The following is a 20,451-nucleotide window of genomic DNA, read 5'->3' on the forward strand; positions in this document are numbered from 1 at the left end:
TTATTTTTTTTCACAAGTTTAATGTAGACACAGAAGAGAACACCAAGAAATGTTTATTGTGTAATTCCAATTGTTATTTGTGGAATTGTGGTTTATAGTCAATCTTCATTGCTATTTCAACTGCCTAGCTTAAACAAAAAAGCAGCAATCTAATTATATATCTATAAATTTCATGATATTTCTTCAAATATCAAGCACTAAAAGTACTTATGATTCATGTTATAATTTTTTAAATGTTTTAAAACTACACAGATTTCATATATCATTCCTTTTATAAAATAATCAAAATAATTTGACTATCTGGAAGAAAATGACTGAAACAGACCCCTTCCAATGTATCTATAACCTCTGTAACACTCCAAGCCAAAACAGAACAGGTGATGAAATAAGGATTTCTCAGTCACAGGGAAACTTTAAGATGAGAAACGAATTGGTAGCTTTTGTTTCCTGTGAATTTTGAACTTAAAGGTGGCGTTAGGACTTAGCTCTCTGGGATGGCTATTACATGGCTTTCACTTTGATTTGTTTCATCTTCATTTGCTTCTTCTCCAATTTCTTTTGCTCACGCCTCAAAGCAGCTTCCTAAAGAGAAAGAGGGAATCCAAACTAAGATTTAAGTACTTGTTAAAAAAAAAAATCAGAACTGAATACTGCCTATACTGTTTAGACTAACACCACAAATAACATTTCAGAAGATAGTTATAAGAATTGCTAATACGTATGTTGGTTAATGAAAATTAACTTGAAGTAAAGGTAACTAAAATCTTTAGAGCGAAATTAGACAGTACACTTATGCAGACTTTGTTATTTTGATTTTTCCCAAATACAAGAAAGAGTAGCCCAACTTTCATCTTAACGTATGTATATGCAAAGGATTTGTATTTCAGTTCAGAAAACCTTAAGATCTTGTTTGATCAAGTTATTAATTATAAATCTCTTATTAGCATAGCCTTTACACCCGAGCCCAACACCTTTCAATCCATAATGTTTGATTGAGAATTTTTATCATATTTTTATTTAGGAATTAGGAGTATGCTTGAGTGTGTGCTCAGTCACTTCAGCTGTGTCCGATTCTTTGTGACCCTATGGACTGTAGCCTGCCAGGCTCCTCTGTCCATGAGATTTCCTAGGCAAGAATACTGGAGTGTGTTGCCATGCCCTTCTCCAGGGGATCGTCCTGACCCAGGGATTGAACCGATGTCTCTTGAGTCTCCTGCACTGGCAGGTAGGCTCTTTACCACTAGCGCCACCTGGGAAGTCCCAATATCTGTGTATATGTTTCTCTATATTTTTCAAATTAAATATGGAACAAAACAAGCAAAGCTCCACCAGCAGTGGCAAAAAAGTCAAGATCATATGTATACATGAGCCATTCAAGCCAGAAATTCATTACAGAATTTTTTTTGGGGGGCGGGGAGGGGGGTAAGCTCCTTTCCCATTTAATTCATTGGATCTTCTCATAAGATAACTAGGCCTAGATATTACAAAGTGGTGGTTCTAAAAAAAATACATGGTTTATACCTACAAGCAACTTACAATCTGACTTAAGTTCTGGGCCCCCCCTTTTCTTAAGCCTATTATAGTTTCAAACCCTAGAAATATTTGGAGAACTTTTTTTTTTATAGAAAAACATTTTCATAGAAAATTGAAAGGCATTATCTATTAATGAGTCCATGTAGATTCTTCCTGTGTGTCTATTAAAAAGCCAATTATATTTATAAAGAAGATTGCACAAACACAGAGCTCTATTTTCAGGGGAAAAATATCCATCAACTAAACCAAACCAAATCAAACAAAAAATGCTAAGAATAGGTAGGATGAGAGGAGGCCTGTGGTATTCTGGTCACTTCGCTCGATGGCATGACTCTTCCTGGCAACTAAAGTACCACACGAGGGCTCACTTTTTCTTAGCAGCTTGCCTCCTCCACTTCCAAGTACTTTCTTCAATCCGTGAGGTTATTCTCATTAAAATTTGCATTTCCCAGGACTCTGTTTTTCTCTTTTTTTGACTAGCATTTATAAGGTTTAAAATTTTACAGCTGGACCATGGTATCTTAATTCACAAAATATGAGAACATGCTAATGTTTGAAACACAACATAACACAACCTAAAAACAGACTTTTCTCCAAAGAGGACATACAGATGGCCAACAAACACATGAAAAGATGCTCAACATCACTCATTATTAGAGAAATGCAAATCAAAACTACAACGAAGTACCACCTCACACTGGTCAAAATGGCCATCATGAAAAAATCTACAAACAATAAATGCTGGAGAGGGTGTGGAGAAAAGGGAACCCTCATGTACTGTTGGTGGGAATGTAGAGTGATACAGTCACTATGGAGAACAGTATGGAGATTCCTTAAAAATCTAGGAATAAAACCACCATATGATCCAGCAATCCCACTACTGGGCATATACCCTGAGAAAATGATAACTGAAAAAAAAAAATATGTACCCCAATGTTCATTGCAGCAGTATTTACAATAGTTAGTACATGGAAGCAACCTAGATGTCCATTAACAGATGAATGGATAAAGAAATTACAGTACATATATACAATGGAATATTACTCAGCCATAAAAAGGAAAGCATTTGAGTCAGTTCTTTCTAGTGAGGTAGATGAACCTAGAGCCTGTTATACAGACAGAGGTCAGAAAAAAAAGAATTTCATGTATTAACACACATATATGGAATCTAGAAATATAGTACTGACAAACCTATTTTCAGGGCTGGAATAGAGACACAGACACAGAGAACAGGCTGCAGACACAGCAGGGTAAGCAGAGGGTGGGGCAGATTGAGAGAGTCGAACTGAAACACACGCATTATCGCATGTAAACCAGACAGCTAGTGGGGAGTCGCTGTGTAACACAGGGAGCTGCGGGTGGCACTCTGTGACATCCTGGAGGCGTGCGATGGGGGCGACGGAGGCTCAAGAGGGAGGGGACATACGCATACTTCTGGCTGATTCATGTTGTTGTATGGAAGAAGCCAACATGATATTGTAAAACAATTATCCTCCAATTAAACATAAATTTTTAAAAAATCCTAAAACAAAAGCAACTCTTAAGTTTGAGATTCTAACTGTACAAAATAAAAAACAAAACACAAAGAAAAAAATTAGAATTCGCTAATCTATAATCAAAATAGAAATTTTATAAAACAAGTTTATTTGGATCGTAGGTACATGTGTTGGCTTTTATTAAAATTCCTAATTTCTTTCTACCTCAGTACGTGTTTGGCCTGAAAGATGATAGTGGAACTTTCAGAAAGGGCTTGTGCTGGGAACAGAATAATTCATATCATTCACCAGGATCGAGACTCAATCTAACACGGTTTGAACAGGGAAGATTACTCCTCCTTTTTCTTCTTATAGTGCTAACTGTCCCAAATACTAAGAAAATGCTAAGCTTTTAGCCTGTGCACATTCCTATAAAGAATTACATTTAACAGCCAAGATGGCGCCAACAGACATCCCCTTATAAATGTTTTACCCCAGTGATAAGAAAAGTCTGTCTTACCTCCAGCCTGCGCTGCTTCTCAGGATCCTCCTCATTCATGATTCGCTCCTTCTCAGCTCTTTTCTTCTCCTCCCGCCGGGACTGGGCTGCTTCCTGCCTCTGCACATGCGTCAGCTTTAAGAAGTTCTCCTCCACTCGAGCTCGGTTCTTGTCTGCTTTTTGTTTGCCCTTTCCCCAGGAAACAAAGCAATTCATCAGAAATCCATTTCAGTCCAGCAGAAACAAAATCCCATTCAGTATTCTTTTATAAAACCACTCCCACCGAGCAGTTTCAAGCCAGCTAGCAAAGATAAAATCACTGAAATAAGCAAAAGATGACCCCCTCCTCCCTGCTGCCCCCCAACAGGGAGAGGGGAACAACAAAAAGGCTCCAACTTATAATAAAAATAAAGTCTTACTTCTCTGTTGAGTCGGAACTTTTTGGCTTTATCGATAGAATAAATCACCATGTTCATCAGGGGTAATAAAGCCTCCATATCCTTTGGGTAAGTGTTACCTGAGCCAGGCACTGGAAAACAAAACCATTTTCTTATTGAGTTAATGGCAGCATTTAGACTTCTGGTATTAACTTTTTATATTAATAGGCTCCTTTCTCCAAGTTTCTTAGATAGCTAAAATGCAGCAACAAGTAGAAATTAAAATATATACAAGGATCTCTTATTGAAGAAACCTAGTAACCAAGATGCTGCCATGGGGTTGGTTTTATTGTAGTTTTTTATTGCTATCTTTTAGAAAGAAGCCATATTCTCCTTAAGATCATCTCACAGAAAACAAAACTCAGGAAGCAGAACACTTACCATTAAATGTAAACAATAGTGTCCTCTTAGTGTCAGGCAGCTTTAAGGGCTGACCCTCCCTGTCATAAAATAAAAGGCTATTTAGAAGAACATAAGAGAGAGACTTTCCATGCACATAAGTCACACAATTCACTTAGATGAACAGATACCTGCAAATAATCAGCACAGTTATTTGTCTTGGTATCCCCAAGTCAAATACAATCTCAGAGACCGAAGGAGCTTTACAGGTCATCTGGTCCTCTCGTCTATCTGATGGATGCATTCCCAAGTGATCTTTATCCTATCCTTGAACACCTCCAGTGATGTCCCCTCTAGGCAGGATATATTTCATCTCACCTGGGGAGCCAGAAATGAGCCTATATTTAAGTATGAGGCCCATATTTTAAAACCTTTTTATTTTGACAGATTTTAAGTTTTATTTCCAACTCTTTATCTATCTTCCTATAATGAAAGCTATTGTTTTTTGAGTCAGGATCAGAATAAATTTAGAAATAATCTACTGTAGCATATAATAATTCATTTCTGACTCACCAAAGATTCCTCTTGTAATCTTTGACTTTCAACCTTCCATACCCCCACCCCATATAAGATGCTCCATGAATCTGCAACGTGATACTTTGCCCACAGTATTATTACTGAGTTGAGCAAGGTAAGGATGATGTAATGCTATCTAGAGGCATAAGCAATTTTGATTATCTTGGTGATTTTGACACAAAACTAAAATCCAAACTGGCTTTTCTACTGTACTCAACTCCACAGTCCTTAGCCAAAAATTTAGGTCAGAACCAATTCTACACCAAGGGTAAACTTAAATGTGCTCCCCTGAGACCAGGTGTGAAATCAAACAACAAATTTAAGTCCTGAATATGTGTGTTTGAACAATGTTTTTATAAAGCCAGAAACTTTACAAGCATTAAAGGTATCTGATAATACACTAGAAAGAATATATTCACCCAACCGTTAAAGAAGGAGGAAAAGGCCACGAATTACAAAATGCTTACATTTGCAATCAATCAAACACAAGTCAGACACCACAGATTCACATCATAAATTAAAAAAAAAAAAAAAAAACAACCCTAGACTATAAAAGACCGAGATTACTAGCTGTATTTTCTTAGTACTAGCCAGTCTGTAAGATTCTCCTTTACTCACTGAGTGGGTGATGCGTACATGCAGTGACACATGCTAACGGGGGGGGGGGGGGGGGGGGGAGCTTATTTGATTGTTTCTCATAGGTTTTCAATTACCTTCACGATGCATGCAGTCAAAGCAAAGGAAAACTCATTTGGGAAGGGTAATTGCAGAAGCACCTTGCAGGTATTTCAACACAGAAAGCTAGTGAAGAAAACTGATCAATATTTTTATCTCATACGTACTCTTGCATAATTTTTGGACCAGAGAACTGGTCTGAAAAATGAATGGATTCAATCTTGTCAGCATAGTGTGTAAGAAAGTGAAGCATCTGAAATAAAGAAAAGAAAATTATTTTTTTTAAAGTAGGTTTGATGCAACTCCCTTTTTTCATAAAGATATTCATTCTTTAATCCTCCTGACTTTTGTACAATGTCATGAAGCCTAAAGCTTTACAATGAAACTAGCACCTTTTTTAGTCACACCAATGATCAAAAGTCTTTCTATTGAGCAACTGAGAATTCATCCAAAATAACGTTCAAAATACAAATGAAAAAAGCAACCATACCCCACCCCCCCCAAAAAAAAAAACAAACAAAGAAAAATACGAATGAAAGCATGCACATAAAATGTAAACTATTTTCAGGGATTCTTCACAACCATATTACCCAGAACTTACATTTAGAACTGTCTTTCAGCTATCTTATATTTTTATGATAGTAAGATGTGCTGCTACCATATACGACCAAGAGAAAAAAAATAGTTTATTTCTTTATTGGCTGTGTCGAGTCTTAATTGCTGCATGCAGGATCTTTTGTTCTGGCGTGTGGGATCTAGTTCCCTGACCAGGGATTGAAGTCAGGCACCCTGGGGATTGGGAGCACCAAGTCTTAGCCACTGGACCACCAGGGAAATCCCTATACCCATTTTCTATTCTCACTGAAACTTAAAAAAAAAAAAAAAAGATACTAAATGATATGGTGATAAGGATTAAAGTTGTAGTCCTTTTCCAAAAAGCCTGAATGCCATTAGCAATCCTAGGGACAACTGATTCTTGGTTTAGAGAGAACTTCTTGGCTAATAAAATTGCCTTGACAAGTGAGTCTAGTGTTTTAAGGAAGGTATTTTCATGGTTGTGTGGGAAAGGAAGATAAAATGGTGAACTTAAAGCATAACTTTCAGGGAGGCTGCCCTGTGCATGGCCAAGGTTTGCAAATGTATGTTGCTACTGTCTTTACCTTTGTGTCCATCATTCCGTCTGTGACTTCTCCCATCTCTGACAGGATGGCCAAGGAGTCAGGCAGTCCATACTTCGCTCCTGACTTAGGTTTGTCACTACAAAACTCACTCTAGAGGAAAAAGCGGTTGAAAGTAAGACACGATATTTTATTATGCACAGGAACTTCTTTTCTCAAGAGAATAGGTACTGACCTGTTTCAAGGTGATACAACTGGTCAAGTTATATAATTATCTTATGCCCTGAAGTTGAACTTTTATGTAATAAAGAGACACAGTTTCTACGTATTATTTGAGTTAGAAGAACCTGACATACCAGATCCTGCATCTCCTTCTGCAGTCGCACCAAGGCTTTCCGAGCACCAACAGCAAACACGTAGGTATCCATGTCTTCATCATTCATAGTTACTTTTATTTGCTTAAAAAAAAACAAAGAAACCTCACTTATTAGGTTCTATGATAGGCAGATTTCTAAGACAACCTCCAAGATTACTGCCGACTGCCACATCCTCTCCTTGAATATGAGCAGGACTTGGGAATGTGGTATTATTGCTCCCATGATATTGTGTTACTTGGAAGATGGTCCCTAATCAGCTGACTGAGTTAATCAAAAGGGACACCGCCCTCCACCCAGGTGGACTGATATAACCAAGGGAGTCCTCAGACGGGACTGGGCCCTACTTAAAGAAAGAGTCAAAGTGTGAAAGGGCAATGGAGCGGGACGAGGAGATGGAGGGGATTGGGGGGGGGGGAGCGGTGGGAGCTGGACGGACCACATGGCAAGTGCCTGAGAAAGGCCTCAAGGAGCTAAGAATGGTTCCCAGCAACAACTAGCAGGAAAATGGGAACCTACAACCACAGGGAGCTGAATTCTGCCAAAGCCTGAATGGCCCTGGGAAGAGGGCCTAAGCTCCGGAAGCATGGCAGCTCTGTGCATCACCCCACCCCCATACCTTGCCCCACGCCTCTCTTCCATTTGGCTGTTCCTGAACTTCATCCTCTACAATAAACTGGTAAGTGTAAAATGTTTTCCTGAGCTCTGTGAGCTATTCTAGCAAATTATTGACTCTGAGGGGACGGCTGTGGGAACTCTATATATTTATATCTGGGCAATCAGATGTCTGGTGGCCTGGGACCTGTGAAGTGTGGGCAATCTTGTGGGTCTGAGACCTTTAACTCATAGGTCTGGCACTAACTCCAGGTAGACAGTATCAGAACTGAACTGAATTGCTGGCCACCCCGCTGGCATCCGGAGAGTCAGAGAATCGGTTGCCAGCACTGGGAGCTAGCAACACCCCAGAAGCAAGTTACACGGTTTTTAATGCTCTACACTGGACCAGAGAGATAAAGTTATAAGCCTGAAGAGTCTGGTATGATAAAACATGGTCCTATTTCTTTTATTAACTCTTTAAAAGTTTAGGTAAAAATTTACCAGTATATATAAGGATGAAGGAAATGTTAACAGAGGGAGATATGGCAAAGATCTGAGGAGATGGCAGCTGCTAAAGAAAAGGTTTTCTACCCTTTGATCACTGAGGGAAACTATACAAAGTTAACACCTTAAGCAGAACCCTCCTGATAAAAAGGGCTTAAAAATACAAAGAACTTCTTGTTTGCTGAGGTTGTTTATGATTGCAGGGGGAAAAATAGAAAAACAAAAACCAACAAAAAAAGGTAAAAGGCTGCCTGGCTCAGAGGAAAAGCAAAGATTAAATCTACCTCAGGAAAGAACTAAAACTGATTACCACAACACAATAAAGAATAATTTCTATGAAAAAGATGCTGAAGATGCAGCAAAACTTCCTCCTTTGAGTTTTAATTGATGAGGCTCTAAAAATGTGTAGATTAAATCATCTGTGGCCATATTAGAAAAATTACATAAACAAACAGGTTTGCAACAACAAAAAAAGGAGAGCTTTTAAATAACAATTGAGTTTCAGTCCAATAAAAATATACAAAATATTGTATATTATTGATACAGCCCTTATTAACCAGATATTATTTGTAGCTCCTGGGTCACCCCCCGCACCCCCAGTTGCAGCTAGCTGCACATTGTGTAGAACATTATCTGTCTAAACAGAAAAGGTTCCATTTTGGAGGGGACAAAGGACACAAGTTGTCACAAAGTCCAAGTATAATCCAGGCAAGAAATGGAATAAGCTCTAAGACGTGAAGAAGCCAATCTGTACAGAGAAAACCAGGGGTCGAATACCTACCACTTGATCACTCACTGGCCTCATCATCCGGGCCAGGACATTCAGTAAGTCCTGCCTCTTGAGGAACTAGAAAACAAGAAAAAAGAAACCCAAGAGAACAATTGCAACTTCTACTTGCTCTAAGGAAAAGCCCTTAGAAGGGAACTCACATGCTTCATAAAATACACGCTACATTAGCCAGTCAGTAAAAAGACAATACTTAAGTTATTTGCTTGCATAGCTTGCACGATCTTAGCTCCCTGACCAGGGATTGAACCCAGGCCCCCTGCAGTGGAAGTGCAGAGCCCTAACCACCAGACCACCAGGTAATTCCCCAAAGATGATTTTTAGATCTCATTTTAAGTTCCCCACTTACCCTCAGCTGGATAAGCATCCCCTCACAGCACACCCGGCCAGAACACCACAGGTTGTAAATGTGCTCATTCTCCTGGTTCAGCTTTCCTGTGCTGGTGGCTTCCTTGTTGGTTCCATCATCCCCTGGGGGTAAAACCACTTACCATGATCCGCTGGAAATGTTGGGCCTAATCACCACACTCTCTTCTACTCTGACCCCAACATGATGGTAACTTTAGGTGAGCAATACTTAGCTATCTTATAGAAGTCTTCTTTACACATAGATTACAAGAGATAGGCATTATTCCTTTTACTTCTTATTGTTGCCATTCAAAAATTATGGACTCTAGCATTACTTGCGTGTCCTTATCAGTTAATGACATCCAGCTTGGAGTATAAATATCTCAAGAATAGGTACAAAATAGAACAAAGTCAATTTAGGTGTCTGCCGAAAGTTTTTTAAAAATAAAGAACTAAAACAAAACCTATGTACTGAATAAAAAATATCATTAGTATTAACTAGTCAGCACTCCCTCATTGTGTCTCCTTTCAGTTAACTTTATCCAAGTTTGCTTTTTCAGCAGCAAAATAAAAGTGGTATTAAGTGTTGTATTTTAGAGCTAGTGTGTGTTAAAGCGTTAAGTCACTCAGTTGTGTCTGACTCTTTGTGACCCCATGGACTGTAGCCCACCAGGCTCTTCTGTCCACGGAGTTCTCCAGGCAAGAATACTGGAGTGGGCTGCCGTTTCCTTCTCCAATTTTAGAACTAGAAAAAGCTCAAATTCTAGTCACTTCCTCTCTTCATTTAATTCATTAAGTGTACCAAAAAAGTGTCCAACCTTACAAGGTAAAGCAGACTGATACACCAACTAAACACATACCAGAGGAAGTGAAGACATTAAAGGCTGCTTATATTTTTCCTAATTTCCAGGTCAAAAAGTACTGAAAGAGTATACTATTGTGGAAAGCATGGATTTTGGAAGTAGGTAGACTGCTGCTGCTGCTGCTAAGTCACTTCAGTCATGTCCGACTCTGTGCGACCCCATAGATGGCAGCCTACCAGGCTCCCCCGTCCCTGGGATTCTCCAGGCAAGAACACTGGAGTGGGTTGCCACTTCCTTCTCCAATGCATGAAAGTGAAAAGTGAAAGTGAAGTCGCTCAGTTGTGTCCGACCCTCAGCGACCCTATGGACTGCAGCCTTCCAAGCTCCTCCATCCATGGGATTTTCCAGGCAAAGTAGGTAGACTAGGTTCTAATATATCATGGTTGCAACCGAATAGCTTAGACAAGTTTTAACATCTCTGGACTTCAGTTCCCTCTTTAGGAAAATAGAAACTATATCCAACTGACAATTTTGTTCTAAAGATTGAATAAGAAACAATGTATGCAAAGCACTCAGGAAACATAGTACACAGTCCCACTAAGAGCAGAAGAGAGGGATACTTGCTTACTACCAAAGGGGAATAAAGTGTTTAAAGCCAAACAGAGGTGAAGGTGGGTGAGCCCACCTGACCCCCTACCCTACACAGTGACAGGGCCTCCTCTGAGGTCCTCCATTGTACACCCCTGCAGTGGATCTCAAACCAAAGTGCCCAAAACCTGAAGGAATTCTGCAGGGCTTCTAAAAGATGAATTGAAAGCATTTCACAAGCTACCAAAAATGTCAAAACTCTTTGCTGTTGGCTAGATTTTTATCAACCTGTTTTGATAACACTGATTACCTCAATTCTATCAGAAGCTGCATAGCAAATGATGAATAATGAAAGATAAGAAAACTATTTCATAAATGCAATGTATTCATTATGCAAAAATCTAACAAAAAAGGGATTCTTGAGAGAGGGAAAAAAGCATCCTCTTCACAGTGCAGGAAAGCAGTTAGATGCTGATACTGAGAATAAGAAGCAGTTCTTACCGCGTAGTTTTCAAGCAGGTGGCTAGACCTGCATTAGCTTAACTTACCTACTAAGGTAAAGTTGCTCTCCAAAAGCTCCCTGTGAGTGTTAAACCAGGCCTGAGCAAGGCGACTGTTTTTATTCTTCCCGATTATATAATTCATGATGTATGCAAGCAGACCAGTCACCATCAAAATCTCTAGATAATAACTCTCCCAACTGTTCTGGAGGTGTGCAGGAACCTGAGGAAGGACAGTCATTCCGTTTAATGTTGACTGAGGCTTTGAAGGACAAAGCTAACTCAAGGGATAAAGGAGGAGACTATCCATACATGGAAGCGGATACTTAAGATAACTGTCACTGAATATGGTTATGCTTTGAAAATAGGCCCATTTCGGTGTTCTAGGTCATTTTTGTAAAAGATTCTTTAAGGAAATCTGAGGATAATCATACGGCATGAAAAGCTGGAAACCCCTCTGTATTTATCTTGATTCTGAGCCCCATCCCCCAAATAAACCCAAAGTCTATCTTCTTCATTCCTTGGTAAATAAAACTAGGAAGGCTAAAATAAAAACATAGGGTTGCTTTTCTATGTGCACAGTGTTATCAGAGGAACTGATGTCAAACTCTTCCACGGCTCCCAGGGTTATATCAACGCCAGCTGCATGTCACTAATTATATTTCTGAGATTAATGACAGCAAGATATTTTGTTTGTCAGTTTGGGATTCAAAATCTATATACCTACATCAACAATTGTTATTGGGTCTTTACTTTTGCTAGAAGAAGTATCTGGTTTGTCTTCATAACCTTCAAATTCTTCATCATCATATGGTTCACTCTCGGTATCTCCCTCCTACAAAAACGAGGCACAATCTGTTTCCCCCATAAATCTCACAAGCAGTTTTATCTCATTTTTACAGGCACCATTTGTAGAGGAAAACAGAACATGAAAACAGCAAGGGCAGGACACAGAGATATGACATATTTTAAACAAATGACAACTCTCCATGCATTTGAACCCTGGGTTCCAAATGACACAATTTCCACCCACCCACACACCAATACACATCTAGCCCACTTCTTCCCCGCTTTCCATAGAGAAAAATACAATTCATTCTTTGTTGAATGTAAAAGGTGGCAACGAACCACAAACATTTAGAAGAGCTCCACCTGCTGAACAAAAAGGAACATACCAGAGAGTAAAGGTCTCCCTAAGTGCTAGTTACACCATGTCCCATCCTTCTAATTTCCAGAGAAATCAGTGGAAAAGCAGCTTTACCTGGGTATCTGCATCTTCAAAGTCTCCTTCTTGGCTTTCATCCTGCCCTTCCAACTCCACGGTGGTCTCATCTTCATCATCTTCAGTGATGATCACCCTTTGAGGAGACTCAGTGACAGAGTCTTCTGCGACATCCTCAAATTCAGCAAAGTCATTATCATCATACTCTACGATGTCTTCCTCATCCTCAAAATCATCAAACTTGGCTTCAGAGACACTCCCAAATATCAAAAGGATAACACAGAAAGCATGGAAGCCTTTCATTGCACCTGAAAAATGAGTCAAAAATGAGTCAAAAAAAAAAAAAAAGATGCAACCAACAAGGGGTAACTATCCAAAATAAACAGCTGTGTAACTCAATGTTAGAAAAACAAACAACCCAATCAAAAAATCAGCAGAAGACTTAAATAGATGTTTTCCCAAAGAAGACATTCAGATGGCCAACAGGCACATAAAAAGATCCTCAACATCACTAATTACTAGAGAGATAGAAGCACTATTTACAATAGCCAAGACGTGGAAACAACCCAGATACCCATCAACAGATGATTGGCTTAAGACGATGTGATGTGTGTGTGTGTGTGTGTGTGTGTATATATATATATGTATATATATATATATATATATATATGCAATTGAATATTACTCAGCCATAAAAAATGAAATATTGTCATTTGCATCAACATGTGTAGACTTAGTATTATACTTAGTGAAAGAAGACAAATACAGATATGATATCACTTATATATGAAGTCTGAAAAATGCTATCAATAAATCTGTACACACAACAGAATCAGACTCATAGACATAGAAAACAAACTTACGGTTACCAAAGAGGAAAGGTAGTGGGAGAGGGACAAATTAGGAATATGGGATTAACACATATGAACTACTATATATAAAATAAATAAGCAACAGTATTTGCTGTATAGCACAGGAAATGATATTCAAGAACCTTTCATAACCTATAATGGAATGTAATTGGAACAAAAAGCCTGAATCACTTTGCCGTACACCTGAGACTAACACAATTTTATGAATCAACTATATGTCAATAAACAAACAAACAAAAAAACAGAGAGAGAAAGAGATTTAAAGGAAATATATTTGCAAGAGAAGCAATTATGAAAAAGAAAAAAAAAATAGAACAGGAAATGCTACTGTAGGAAGGCCTACATGAAGAAATGTATTCCTCTTCATTAAGTAGTGTAAAACAAATATTTATTTGAAAAGTAAAGCACGCTTTCCTCCTAATTTGCAAGACCTTTAGGAATATAAGTTGTGCATAAATTAATATACATAGTTATTGGAATTCTGAATAAAATCTTAACAGTTCTGTTAAAAAAAAAAAAAAAAGACAAAACCAAAAAACCCTAAATGGACTGCTTTTCTACATATACTGATCACATTTTGTAAATAGTTAAAAAATAAATCTAAGATTCTCCCACTTTTCTTATTGAATACTACTCATTTCAGATAGTATTATAGAAACAACAATAAGGTGAGGCTCAAGAGGCCTGGGTTCTAGTCTGGGCTCTCTCACCAGTTATCTGTAAAATCTTGGACAAGTCATTTAATTCCTTTAGGTTGGGTTTCCATTTATGCTGTGTATTCAGGAAGCATTTTTTTTTGAGTGCCTATAAAAAGTTTTATATAGAAACTGGGAAGAGGAATAATAAAAGAATGTGATGCAACTATTTATTAGTTGTAATAAAAATAATGCATAAATAGAAAAGCTCTTCAGCATTAAATCAACTTTATACGTGCAAATCATCATCACCATCAAAGCAAATGTTTAAGATACAAAGTGCTACACACTGTCCTAAAGGCTTTACAAAGAGCAACTAATTTAATCCTCTTAACAACCCTCTGAAGGAAGTAGTTTTATTAACTGGCCCATTTCATATAATGAAATCTGACTGGCAACAAAATGTGCCAAATGATATGAAAATATTAAGGATAATGAAATCATCTTACCAAATGCGTAAGTTTTACAAAAAAGGGGAGTGCATGTGAGGCAGAGTTTGAATAGTAGCTAGATTTCAATCACCAAATCTATTTAGGCTATATTTCTAGTCCTCCTCTCTTTTTATCTAAACACCAGCCCTACATCACCAAACATCTAACAGACTTGTCCATTGTGATGCCTTACAAACTTTTTCTGTATAGTATAATAAATATCAGGTAGTATGGCAGAAAGTGAAGAGGAACTAAAAAGCCTCTTTATGAAAGTTAAAGTGGAGAGTGAAAAAGTTGGCTTAAAGCTCAACATTCAGAAAACGAAGATCATGGCGTCCGGTCCCATCACTTCATGGGAAATAGATGGGGAAACAGTGGAAACAGTGTCAGACTTTATTTTTTGGGCTCCAAAATCACTACAGATGGTGACTACAGCCATGAAATTCAAAGACGCTTACTCCTTGGAATGAAAGTTATGACCAACCTAGATAGCATATTCAAAAGCAGAGACATTACTTTGCCAACAAAGGTGCGTCTAGTCAAGGCTATGGTTTTTCCTGTGGTCACGTATGGATGTGAGAGTTGGACTGTGAAGAAGGCTGAGCGCTGAAGAATTGATGCTTTTGAACTGTGGTGTTAGAGAAGACTCTTGAGAGTCCCTTGGACTGCAAGGAGATCCAACCAGTCCATTCTAAAGAAAATCAGTCCTGGGTGTTCTTTGGAAGGAATGATGCTAAAGCTGAAACTCCAGTACTTTGGCCACCTCATGCGAAGAGTTGACTCATTGGAAAAGACTCTGATGCTGGGAGGGACTGGGGGCAGGAGGAGAAGGGGACGACAGAGGATGAGATGGCTGGATGGCATCACTGACTCGATGGATGTGAGTCTGAGTGAACTCCGGGAGTTGGTGATGGACAGGGAGGCCTGGCGTGCTGCGATTCATGGGGTCGCAAAGAGTCGGACACGACTGAGCAACGGAACTGAACTGAACTGAAATATCATAGGCTTTGTGGGCCACATACCTATCTCTGTTGCGTATTCTTTAAAAAACAACAACAACAACAACCCTTTAAAAATGCAAAAACAATTCTTAATTTGCAGACTGTACAGACAGCCTGCCTCTCAGGCTGCATTCTGACCCTGCCCAAAAGTCACCTCAAACTCAATAGGTACTTGAATTTCTCTATTTTGATATTCGTATCAGTCCTATATTTCTAGGTCTTACTTGTTGAAAAGAGCAAGATACTAATTTCTCATCTTCTTTTCCCTTTGAAATCTAACCAGTCACCAAATTCTGGTGTTTCCTTCTTAGATTCCCAAAGCCACCATAACCCAAGTTATCACCGCCTACTCAAGAAGTACAGTATTATCCTAAATGGTTTCCCTGTCTCAACTCTCTCCCTACTTCTCTCTAAAAACTACCATTATTCTTCTCAGACATGACTCTTGTTTTACAAGGATTCAATAACCAATGAAGGCTAACCAGTTCCTGTAAAATAACATAAAAACCCCTCTGGCTTTCACTGCTTTTCATAAAATGCTCCTACCAAAGCAAATCAAACATACTGTCAATGAGCACATCACTGTTTCAGATGCTATGCCAAGAGAATCTAGCTTTAAGGATATGTGTTACAGCATGATAGGAAAAATCTAAAACTGGTTAAATCATGCATATATACAAAAACAAGCTTACTTTTTGTTCATTAATGAATGAAGTTAGAACCCAACCCGTGTTGTTTTAGAAGCAAATACTCAAACAAAAAGGTCTGGAAGGTTACACATACATCTACATACAAAGAGTAGTTATTATATATGATAGGAGTATGGGCAATCTGCATGATTTTTCTATTTTTCTAATTTTTCTATGATGTTTTTGTAATAAAATGTTCTTTACAAAATAAAAGGATAGTTCTTGCACTCAAGAGAAGGCACTGTAATGTGAGGAACAGCTATAGCACAGAGGCAGGAAGCAGCACATTTTAGAAGTCTGGAATGATAGAACATTGGGTTTGCAGACCCAAATGGGATAAAGGAGGCTAAACAGGCCTGCACAGGCCAGATCGTGATGATGTTGCTGTTTTGTGGCTAAGTTGTGTCTGAGTCTCTTGCGACCCCATGGACTGTAGTCCACCAGGCTTCTCCCTCCATGGGATTTCCCAGGCAAGAATACTGGAAAGAGTTGTCATTCCCTTTTCTAGGGGATCTTCTAACCTGGGGAATGAACCTGAGTCTCTTGTGTTGGCAGGCCAATTCTTTACCACTGAGCCACCAGGAAAGCCCAAGAACATGATGGTTCTTATTTAAACACCACACTAAGACGTGTGGATAATGAGAATCAACTAAAGGATTTAAGTAACAGAGTGCCACAATCAGATCTCCAATTTAACCCTGACAGCTCATACACAGGTGAATCCGAGAGGGGCACCTGAGGTGGGAAAAACTGGAAGTGGCTGAGAAAGACAGAAGATAAAACATGACTGAACTGGCAGTGGTATTGGGAATGAACAAGAAAATAGATTTGACAGGTATTTAAAAACTCTATTTGTCATCATAAAGAATGTGGGAAAAGAAGATCCTGAGTGATTCCAAGTTTTGGCTTGATTAACAGCTGGACAAAGCCGTCCTTGAGATAAAGAACAACAAAGGAGGGGAGAAAAAATGGGGGGAAGACAATAAATTAAATTTAGTACCGGCTGAAAGGTTTGGAGTGTTTTCAAACAGTACGTTAGTTGATTAACATTTCTCTCTTAATTTTCACAATTCCAAAAGGTATTATAACTTATTTTACAAAAGAAGAAAAGGAAGCAGTTTGAAATAAGGCTATGAGCCTAAGTTGGAAATAAGATGGTTCAAGAATGGATCAGATCCCCAGGGAGCATGAAGAGTTAGATTAAAAAAAAAAAAAAAGGGCCAAAACATCTTGAAACAAATCATAACAGCTAAAAGGTGGGCATGCTGCTGCTGCTGCTAAGTCGCTTCAGTCGTGTCCGACTCTGTGAGACCCCAAGGATGGCAGCCCACCAGGCTCCGCCGTCCTTGGGATTCTCCAGGCAAGAACACTGGAGTGGTTTGCCATTTCCTTCTCCAATGCATGAAAGTGAAAAGTGAAAGTGAAGTCACTCAGTCGTGTCTGACTCTTCGAGACCCCATGGACTGCAGCCCACCAGGCTCCTCCGTCCATGGGATTTTCCAGGCAAGAGTACTGGAGTGGGGTGCCAAAGGTGGGCATAGTAGGGAGAATTAGAATGGGAAACTAAGGAATGGATGGAGAAAAAGAGACTTTGGTTCAAATGCTATCATATTACAGAAGCCAAAGGAGAAACACATCTCTAAGGAAACAGAGGTTCGCTTCAATTGCAGCAGAAAGTTCAAGTAAAATACGGACCAAAAATTTCCAAATGTTAATGAGGAAGTCATGATTGGCAACTGCAAGGAAGTGGTGCAGGATGCAGGGAGCTGAGCACTGAGAGTGAATGGGTGGCAAAAGGGAGTACAGACTAATCTCTCAAGGTGCTCTGGCATCGTGAATATTCTGTATCTCATATTTACAATACCATAAATTCATAAAGGAAATTGGTTCAATATCAAAGACTATTGCCCAATACCCTCCAACTCATGGCGGCTCAAGCAATAGTCTTAGAATCGGACAAAGTTCATAAATCTTGAAAGGCACAAATGATTTGAAAAATGCCTCCAAGGAGAGGTCAATATTCTATCCTTTCCAACATTTCATCTTTGAGATTAGCACCAGGGGACATTTTATAAGAAAACACAGATGCCTTCTTGACAACAGTCTCGAAGAGGTTTTTGCTGTGTCTCCACTCACTCTTCAGCTTCATGGGCAAAAGTGGAAAAAGTATGAAAAGGAGCACCTATGTCGGTGGAGTTAGATTTGCTTTAAAACATCAGCTCTGGGCCTCCCTGGTGGCTCAGTGGTAAAGAATCCACCTGCCGATGCAGGAGATGTGGGTTCAATCACTGATCCGGGAAGGTCCCACATGCCTTGGAGTAACTGAGCCAGTGCAGCACCACTATTGAGCCTGTGATCTAGAGCCTGGGAACTGCAACTACTGAAGCCCACAGGTCCTAGAGCCTGTGCTTGGCAACAAGAGAAGCCACCACAACGAGAAGCCCAAGCACCACAAGCAGAGAAAAGCCCTCCCAGTATCGAAGACCCAGCAGAGCCAAAAATAAATAAATAAAATTAAAAGCAAAACAAAACATCAGCTCTACCATTTGCCAGCTGTATGATCTTGGGCAAACTACTTAAATCCGTTTCCCAGGTACAAAAAAAGGAGGTCCATTCACTCCATGCCTCGTAGGGCTACAGTGGATGTGACAGGAGATAGGTGCTTGGCACATGTAAGGCCCGCAATAAATAGCAGTTCCTATTACTTCCTTCCACTGTGCCTTATGAACGCCCTGTAAGATGTAAAAATACTTTATCTTTAGTATTCCCTTTTAGATCCGTGTTAGAAACTTTTTCAAATAGAGAAGCAAATACAGGTTAACATTGGCACAGTCAGCCTGACTGCCTGCCTGCCAAAAGGTCTGTGAATTTCCACTTAGAATGTTTACACCACAGAAGCACTTCTAAGATAACTCAGCATTGTAACAGAGCCCCTTTAAGGGTATTTAGGTTAAAATTATCCAAGCCATCTGTGCCTTGGCCTTCAGTCTCAGAAGTCTCTCTGCAGGCACCTGTCAACTCATTTCTCAAATGCACAAACCCTGCCGGAGGGGCAGACCCAAGACTCCCTGGACAGGCCACACTGGCACTGACAAGTCCTGTCTGATTTCTTCTCCTAGCTTATTCGGCAATCTCAGCGGTTGGTTTAGTCGCTAAGTCGTGTCCGACTCTTTGCAACCCCATGGACTGTAGCGCCAAGCCTCTGCCCACTGTATTTCCCAGGCAAGAATACTGGAGTGGGCTGTAGTTGGGTCAGGACTTAAAAACGAAAGATGAGCGTTAAGTGTGGAAATCATTTCTTGTTGGCGTTTTAGAGTGGGCCTTTCTGACAATGGCCAGACCCTAAAGCTTCTGGAGATCATGGAGACATTCCAGCCTGTCTCCTTCCAAACGCTGGATAAAAATGTCTTATGTTAGAAACCTGCAGAGAAGAGTCACCATCGAGGTTGCTGCTTCTGTCTGTCAAACTAGCTGGGCCTAATCTCTCCCCAGCACGGAGAATCAGTTCTCTGCTCCATTATTCTTGCTGCACGCTCTAACTTTGCTCTGCGGGTTGGCACTTGCTCAGAGTTCTGGAAGTTGCCCAAAACCGTTAAAGTCACCCCGAACAGAACTCCCAACAGAAAACAGGGACTCGGGGTGGACAAAGTTTGGTATGTTCTTAAGAAAATCGGGAAAGGCGAGAAGGCGCGAGGATAGAAGCATGTCACCAAAAGGCTGGACTTAGGGGCCGGACTGGGAATAGGGACCCGGGTAGGCCACGCAACTCAGCGTCACCGCTCGGCCCGGCCAGGCCCCACCGACCGCGTCACGGCCCGCGCCTTACCTGCACCGGGGGCTAGAACTCGGCCCACTGCTCCTGCAGCCGCCGCCTCTATTCCGCCTGCCTCTGGTCCCGGCCACCGCCTGCCGGGTCGCCGCGATTTCACTGTCCCGACGCCTCTAGGACACAGCTTGACCAGGCAGCTCAGTCACGCCGCGCCAGTCTTCACGTAGCCTCCGCCAGCCGTTACGTAGAATGCGTGAGGCCGGCCCGCGCCTGCGCGCGGCACGGGGCCAGGACACAGCCCTGGGGACTGCGCGAGACCGCCTGCTCCCCCGCCTAGCTGAGACGAGGTAGGGCGGCCGGGAGAATTACATAAGCACCGCCCCTGGGCCGGAGCTGCCGGCGCCTATCCCAGTGCTCTCCGCTAGGGTTCAGTCTAGTTGTCATCACAGTGAACCCGTGCTCCGGAAGTTAAAAGTCACCATGCTCTACAAGACCACGTGTCCGGGGGCACGCGGAGAAATGTCGCCCAGGTCGTATTTGCTAAGGAGCAGAGTTTAGGGAATCGGCAATTTCGTGTGCATGTATTTTCCACCCGAGCCCCTTGTGGGGGATTATTTTT

At 40.4% G+C, this 20,451-nt stretch overlaps 1 protein-coding gene across 1 annotated transcript; it reads right to left on the reverse strand.

Moving 5' to 3' along the window:
* Positions 1-36: 36 nt before the first annotated feature.
* On the reverse strand, positions 37-20,061 carry CCDC47 (coiled-coil domain containing 47). Its single transcript, NM_001035428.1, is given in 13 exon segments — positions 37-582; positions 3,529-3,696; positions 3,927-4,036; positions 4,326-4,384; positions 5,702-5,787; positions 6,695-6,805; positions 7,009-7,110; positions 8,909-8,974; positions 9,264-9,385; positions 11,202-11,376; positions 11,881-11,988; positions 12,415-12,683; positions 19,890-20,061. Coding segments are annotated over 12 exon segments (1,452 nt in total). The 5' UTR covers positions 12,679-12,683; positions 19,890-20,061; the 3' UTR covers positions 37-501.
* Between the last annotated feature and the right edge of the window lie 390 nt (positions 20,062-20,451).

Source organism: Bos taurus, chromosome 19, assembly GCF_002263795.3.
Source record: "Bos taurus isolate L1 Dominette 01449 registration number 42190680 breed Hereford chromosome 19, ARS-UCD2.0, whole genome shotgun sequence".
NCBI lineage: Eukaryota > Metazoa > Chordata > Mammalia > Artiodactyla > Bovidae > Bos > Bos taurus.